Raw genomic sequence first — 7,580 nt, 5'->3', positions numbered from 1 at the left:
GCGAGACTTCACGTAATAACTTCATAAATTTATTTATACTGTAAAAAACTATTTCACAAACTTGGGTTTGGTTTCAAGATACCACTTATTGAACACGAGTTCGGGAAATGTTTTTTCACAGTACAAATTAATTTATGAAATTATTGTGCGAAGTCTTGAGAGACTTCCCAAAGCAATAACTTTGGCTCATCAGAGTTAATACATTCTAATACTGTACGGAGCTTCTGCTCCGTACAGTATTAGAACAAAGTTTTATGTGAATCGACTTTGGATGTTTCATCCAAAGTAGATTTGCTCATCCCTACTCTCGACGGTCCGGCCGCCGCCATCTTGATTAAAGATCTCGCATGAAATCCGGCGTGCGGTGACATATGACGTTGCCACCCCAGCCACCATGGTGACGCCATGAAAGGTCGCGCAAGATTTTGCACTAGATTTTTAATCAAGATGGCGGCGGCCGGACTGTCACGAACAAATGGATGAGATAAGTATGATTAAATGTATTTTTTTATTTTATTTTAAAACCGATTATTGCTATCACATGCCGTGATCATGTATGAATATGGCATTCGAGGGGTACAATGATGACACAATTGCCGGACCCTCTCATTGCACCCACTACTTATAAATTAATGCACTTTGTGAAGAAGTGAAAAGTGAAAAAATTTTTAATTCTTCTCTGATCTCTAACATGTATCTTAGGGGTGTTATGTGTTATGGTACCCTCAACCCTTTCTAGCAAAATCAGCACTTTAAAAGCCAAATGCTTCTCCTTCTCTTCTGAGCCCTAATGTGTGCCCATACAGTAGTTTATAACCAAATATGGGGTATTGTTGTACTAAGAGAAGGAAGTATGGAACAATTTGTGGGGTTCCTTTTCTTCTGTTGCAAATGAAAAGTTTTGATGTAAAACGACATGGTATTGGAAACATCTTATTTTTTATTTTCATGGCCCATTTCTAATAAACTCTATGAAGTTCCTGTGGGGTCCAACAAAATCTATCACATCCACATGTCTATCATCAGTCAGTTTTTATTGTTACATATAATGGAATCAGAATCCTTGATTAAATTATTACATAATTTAAGATTCAATCATGTATCATGTGAGAAACAGAGTAACTTGCATACTGAATATTATGGGAACATTGTTATATGAAACTTTCTGATCTTGGCTACAGAGCCCAACCTAAAAGCTCATTGTCTCGTGCTCCATGACTATAGACCTACCAACAAGCTATGGCTAATTAGAGTTGGAATCAGTAGGACAATCAGTTTTCTTCACACAATCAAAACCAGATAATATGTAGCCTTCATCACAGACACATCTTGGAGAACATCCACAGTCTGAAGGGACATCTGGGTTGCCACATTTAGGTTGACAGTTTGATCCACAGGGTTCATAGTGCTTATTGGGTCCGCATTTTGCGTTGCAATCTTCTGGCTTAACACATTCATCGGTTCCGCTCTGTGGTATTAGCCCATCATTGCATCTACAGCCTCTATATGCATAAGGTAGGCATATAGTTCCAAGGTCCACAGAGTCACATGTTAGATCACATCCTCCAATTATTCCATAATGCTGGTCTGGTGGACATTGTGGAACTGCTGAAGACAGAACATCTAGTGTTAGGAAATTGTTACCAATGACAAGGTCAGTTTTACAGAAGTACAATTTTCTTTTTCTCCTTTTTAATATGGTAGGTCACTGGTGAACATTGGGGTCTTCTGTAAATTGTATATGGTAGGTAACAAGTCTCACAAATAACTTCCTGATGTATTGTGGGTTCTCTATGGGTTACCAAGTTTAATCCCACAAATTCTAAAAACATACTGATTGGCTCCTGAGCCCCCTGGCAATCGGCTGATATTACAGAAGAAGTTCCCCTGTGGTGGCCACTATAGTATTAAGTGTGTAATACATGGACAGATGAAGCTGCCACTGTGACAGTCACTGCTCTCCATTTTGGCTCACAGCAAGTAAGCTACTACCGCCAGAGACTCATTTACTTTTCAAAAAATTATATTAAAACACAAGGGATTATATTTATGTTTTATTAGCGGAGGATTTCAATATCATGGGCTCCCACCAAATAATATCCCAGAAATGAATAATTAAAAATTAAAAATGAGAATTAATTCAATCTGATATCTATAGTAAAAAAGACATATAAAAATTCATCAAGGGATATACTATAGTACACAAAATACAGTCCATGCTTCGGGGCCATTTACAAGACCACACTGCACGTGGCGAAGGTATATACAGTATCCCTTGAGCCTGCTTATATTAGTAGTTTGTAAACATGATGATTCTACATATTTTTATATGTATTGGGATACACGGTATTAGTTTAGGTTCATTCTCATTTTCAGTTTTTCTACTTTCTTAGACTTATGCCATTGTCATTCTTTTTCTCCTTTTCTTTCTTTCTCTCTATGTGACTCTGCTCTCCCATATCTCTCTCTCTCTCTCTCTTTTCTTTCTCTACCTGGCTCTTTGCAGCAAAGGTTCCCTCTCCACCAACTCTTTCTTTGCATCAACCTCTATATAATTTTATTTCTCTGTCTTTGCAGCAGATCTCTCCTCTCTTTGTATTTTCTTGTATTTTCAGCAGCAGTCTCTCTTCTCACAGTCTCTATCTTTGGAGCAGCTCTCTCCTCTCTCTTTGCATGTTTAGCAGGTCTCCTCCTCTCCCTCCACAGCAGCTCTCTCTTTCTCTCCCTTTGCAGCAGCTCTTCATTTTTCACTCTTGGCAGTGGCTGGACCCTCTCACTTCGCTACCTCTGCACAGGCTCCTTTCTCTCTCTGTCTTTCCCCTGCGACAGCGCTCCATCTTTCTCTTTTTCACTCTGCAGCAGCTCTCTCCTCTCTGGTATTTCCAGCTGCTTTCCCCCTGTGTGCTCTCAACAGCAGCACTCCTTCACTTTTCTCTTTATTACTCTTAGGAGTGGCTCCACTCTCGTTCTGCTCTCTCTTTGCAGCAGATCACCCCTTACTTTTTACTGCTCTTTGCAGCATGTCTCTTCTTTCTTTCTTTTCTTTTTTTTTGCAGCAGCCCTCTCCTCTCTCTTAGTTTTTTCAGCCGCTTTCACACTGTTTACTCTCAACAGCAGCACTCTTCTCTACTTTTCTCCCTGTTTGCAGCACCTCTTCACCTCTTTTCACTCTCTTTCTGCTCTCTCTTTGCAGCAGATCACCCCTTTCTTTTTACTGCTCTTTGCAGCATGTCTCCTCCTCCCTCTCTCTCTCTTTCTCATTCTATTTGCAGCAGCCCTCCTCTCTTTCACGTGTTATCTGAAAAGCCGCGCTCCCTACTGTCTCTCTAGTTTATTAGAACGTGTTACATTGTTTCTACATAACTGTACATTCTGCTTACCTGAGGTTGGTAAGACGTTGCAGTCCGCCTGCCACTGCAAGACTAAACGGGGGAAAGTTAGTCGTTATTATTGCATTTTTTGTTTTTAATTTAGATAGAAAGCAATGGTTTAATTCCACATGCAGCAGTCAGTAAGCTTGTAAACGTCATCTTACACATTATATGAAGTGCAGCATATCATGACATAAATAATCCACCAAAGATATGAACAGTAATCTAACATAACATGGTTTTGAGGGTGGGCAACCACTTTAAAGAAGAAACTCTATACAATGGGGAGGGGGGGGGGGGCTTTTTTATATCAATATGATCCTATTCTACATTCTGAAGTGCTTTCTGGAGTCAGCAGTGAATGTATAAGACTGCAGACATGATGGGGGGGATGATGTGCGCTCCTACATCTCCACCACGAGCCGCCAAAAGTCCCATAAATACTCACCAGCCACCAAGAAGACCACAGAAATTCTCAGGAAAACCATGTTTTCAGTAGATAGGAAAGTGGAGGTGACTGAGGAGAACAATACAGACTAGTGATAAGCTATGCATCTATGGAAAGCAGAAGAAGAAATATAATACAACTAGTGATGGACTAAAACAAAGGGAATAGATATAGTAGATAGATATGAGATAGATAGATAGATATGAGATAGATAGATAGATAGATAAATAGGTGGTAAATAATAGATAGATACATTAGACAGATAGATTAGCGTCTGGAGGAACAACATAAGAACATCACAGAAGCTGACAGTATACCGGAGCCTGTAGAGGGAGTACAGACTGCCCCATATCTGGAGAAACTCCCCAATCCAAGAGACTGACACATCCTGAGCCGGTACAGACTGAGCGCCCACAGCCTGCTCATTGAAGTACATGCCCAGGGAGAGCAGACTGTGCCAGCAGTGCAACCAGGAGGCCGTGGAGGATGAGGCTCACTTCCTGCTGGGGTGCGCCAAATACTCAGCAGTGAGGGAGGCTCATTTCAGGAGACTGTCTGATCTCTGCCCAGACTTCACCTCCATGGAGGAGGAAGAGAGACTCTCCAAACTGCTGGGGGGAGAGGAGAACACAGCGGCCACAGCAGCTCAATATATTACTGCCTGCCATAGACTGAGAGGAGCCTGATATACCATGGACTCCTATACCCCCACCCTGTATATGTCCCCATCCCTACCCAATTATTTCCCACTTGCTTTGGCAATGCTAAAATGTATTTAGTCCTGCCAATATAGCTGATTTGATTTGATTTGATAGATATGAGAAAGATGATAGATATATAGATAGATAGATAGATAGATAGATAGATAGATAGATAGATAGATAGATAGATATGAGAGAGATAGATACTGTAGATAGATAGATAGATAGATAGATAGATAATAGATAGATAGATAGATAGATAGATAGATAATAGATAGATCTTTACCTATCAGCTGGGGTGATGTCTGTGTCCTGACTGCTGGACTGAGTTATCCGGAATGACTTATAGGACTCTGATCTGTTAGATTTGCTTATATGATTATTTGCATATTTGCATATTTCTCTGTTGCACACTTTGACCTGAAATTATTTCATATTGAGGAAGTAGGATGCAATGTCTGTCAGCGTATTAATTGTGCTCTATACATAGGTCACCGAGCCCTGAGGCTAAAATGAAGATGTTCAGTTGTGGTATTCTTCACTCTCAGGGCAAGTGCAAGGATTTTTGCCGCCCTAGGCAAGATAAAAATTGCCCCCCCCCCCCCCCCTTATCAGATGTAATGCCCATATCATGTTCCACCCCTTTCTCAGCATTTAAATTAAAAGAACTGCTATGTTTCTCTTAGGGTTAATCCAGCTTCTTGTAGCCGTCTCCCTGACAGCCGCTAGAGGTGCTTCCGCGATTCTCACTGTGAAAATTACAGTGGGAAGACGCGGAACATAGTTTTGAATGTGTGCGCATGCGCAGCTGACAGGAGGATCGGGGAGAAGAGTTCCCAGTGCCGGCGCTGAAGAAAGGTAAGTGGCTGAAGCGGTTTTAACCCCTTCAGCCCAGTGGGAGGGGGACATGAGGGTGCCCCACTCCTAACAACTATGTAGTGCCAGGAAAATGAGTTTGTTTTCCTGGCACTATAGTGTCCTTTACACCAGTACTGCACAGTGTCTGTTCTCTGCAGGAACAGCCTATAGACACCAGCACCACTACATTAAACTGTACTGGTTCTGGGACTATAGTGTCCTTTTAGGCTCCATTCACACGTCCGCAATTTCGTTCTGCATTTTTGCGGAACGGAATTGCGGACCCATTCATTCCTATGGGGCAGCATGATGTGCTGCCCGGACACGAAATTGCGGATCCGCACTTCCGTGTCCGCACTTCCGTTCCACAAAAAAATAGAACATGTCCTATTCTTGTCCGCAATTGCGGACAAGAACAGGCATATTCTATTAGTGTCGGCAACTCACATTGCCGCTTTCAGTGTTTTGCGGATCCACGGCTCCGTGTATCCGCAAAACACGTTGCGGACGTGTGAATGGAGCCTTAATGTGAGGTAAATTAGTTTGCAATGTAGTATTAATAACTAAACAATTACATAATAAACATATTGCATTGTCTACTTACCACCAGGACAATAAGATGATCTGGTCTCTGGCTGCAGTCTGGCTCTGGGGACTCCCTTGTCACTCTCTTCTCCCCCCCCCCCCTCCGTCCCTTGTCACTCTCCCACCTCCCTTGTCACTCTTACCCCCCCCTCCCTTGTCACTCTCATTCCCCCCTCCCTTGTCACTCTCTTCCCGCCCCCTCCCTTGTCACTCTCTTCCCCCCCTCCCTTGTCACTCTCATTTACTCCCCTCCCTCCCTTGTCACTCTCATTCCCCCCCTCCCTTGTCACTCTCATTTCCCCCCTCCCTTGTCACTCTCATTCCCCCCCCTCCTTTGTCACTCTCACCCCCCCTCCCTTGTCACTCTCATTTTCCCCCTCCTTTGTCACTCTCGTCCATCCTCCCTTGTCACTCTCATTCTTCCCCCCACTCCCTTGTCACTCTCATCATTTCCTCTTCCCCCTCCCTTGTCACTCTCATCCCCCCTCCTTTGTCACTCTCATTCCCCCCCACTCCCTTGTCACTCTCATTCTTCCCCTCACTCCCTTTTCACTCTCATCATCTCCCCTCCTCCCTTGTCACTCTCATCCCCCACACTCCCTTGTCACTCTCATCATTTCCTTCCCCCCCCTCCCTTGTCACTCTCATCATTTCCTCCCCCCACTCCCTTGTCACTCTCACTCACATTCCCCCCCACCTCTAGTGTAGTGTGGCTGAGCTCTGTTCGGTCCACGGTACAGGAGCATTTGTTTCCTGTACCCGGCCGGACTAAAAGGAAGTGCACACTAAGTGAGCACTTCCTGTCAGTCCGGCCGAGTACAGAAAACAAATGCTCCTGTATCGCTGACTGAACACGCTACATTAGAGGCGCTTCCCTCCTGTAAGTCCCTCTCTCTGGGCAGTGCGGCAGCCGCCCGATGCAGGGGAGGGCCCGCCGCCGCCCGCCGTACTTTGAAAAAAAAAAATTGCGGCAACGCTTTTATTTTAAACTGCGCGGGGCCGACGCCCCCTGCTAAACTGCGCCCTAGGTGGCTGCCTAGGTCGCCTTACAGGTGGCGCCGGCCCTTATCACTCTATAAACATATCTCATCTTGTATCCAGGCTAGAGGCCATATCTAATCTTATATCCAGGATAGAGGTTTTATCTCATCTTGTATCCAGGCTAGAGGCCGTATATCATATTGTACCCAGGCTAGAGGCCATATCTCATCTTGTATCCAGGCTAGAGGCCATATCTCTTTTTGTATCCAGGCTAGAGGTCATATCTCATCTTGTATCCAGACTAGAGGCCGTATCCCATCTTGTATCCAGGCTAGAGGCCGTATCTCATCTTGTATCCAGGATAGAGGTTTTATGTCATCTTGTATCTAGGCTAGAGGCCGTATTTCATATTAAATCCAGGCTAGAGGCCATATCTCATCTTGTATCAAGGTTAGAGGCCGTATTTAATCTTGTATCCAGGCTAGAGACCGTATCTCTTCATGTATCCGGGCAAGAGGTTTTATCTCATCTTGTATCCAGGCTAGAGGCGGTATCTCATATCCTATCCGGGCTAGAGGCCATATCTCATCTAGCATCCAGGCTAGAGGCCATATCTCATATTCTATCCAGGCTAGA

At 43.9% G+C, this 7,580-nt stretch overlaps 1 protein-coding gene across 2 annotated transcripts; it reads right to left on the bottom strand.

Annotated features, from left to right (window-relative positions):
• Nucleotides 1–1,017: 1,017 nt before the first annotated feature.
• Nucleotides 1,018–4,869, bottom strand: LOC120986810 (zonadhesin-like). 2 transcript variants are annotated; one of them, XM_040415514.1, is made up of 4 exons: nt 4,807–4,869; nt 3,820–3,888; nt 3,381–3,422; nt 1,018–1,608 (listed from the first exon to the last, which is right to left on the bottom strand). In XM_040415514.1, the coding sequence occupies exons 2-4, from the start codon at nt 3,857–3,859 to the stop codon at nt 1,244–1,246; spliced, it is 447 nt and encodes a 148-aa protein (XP_040271448.1). In that variant the 5' UTR covers nt 3,860–3,888; nt 4,807–4,869; the 3' UTR covers nt 1,018–1,243. The 2 variants fall into 2 exon arrangements, with proteins under 2 accessions (XP_040271448.1, XP_040271449.1); XM_040415515.1 differs by having other exon boundaries at nt 1,018–1,605.
• Between the last annotated feature and the right edge of the window lie 2,711 nt (nt 4,870–7,580).

This window comes from Bufo bufo, chromosome 1 (assembly GCF_905171765.1).
Source record: "Bufo bufo chromosome 1, aBufBuf1.1, whole genome shotgun sequence".
Classification (NCBI taxonomy): Eukaryota; Metazoa; Chordata; class Amphibia; order Anura; family Bufonidae; genus Bufo; species Bufo bufo.
The sequence above is the reverse complement of the archived record's forward strand: the minus strand, read 5'-3'. Positions and strand labels throughout refer to the sequence as shown.

Excerpts from the sequence above, each read along its gene's own strand:
- LOC120986810 (XM_040415514.1), bottom strand. The coding sequence starts at position 3,859 with ATGGTTTTCCTGAGAATTTCTGTGGTCTTCTTGGTGGCTG. Across the intron at positions 3,423-3,819 it reads TGTGGTCTTCTTGGTGGCTG|TCTTGCAGTGGCAGGCGGAC; the intron begins GTGAGTATTTAT and ends TCCCCCGTTTAG. Across the intron at positions 1,609-3,380 it reads CAACGTCTTACCAACCTCAG|CAGTTCCACAATGTCCACCA; the intron begins GTAAGCAGAATG and ends TTCTGTCTTCAG.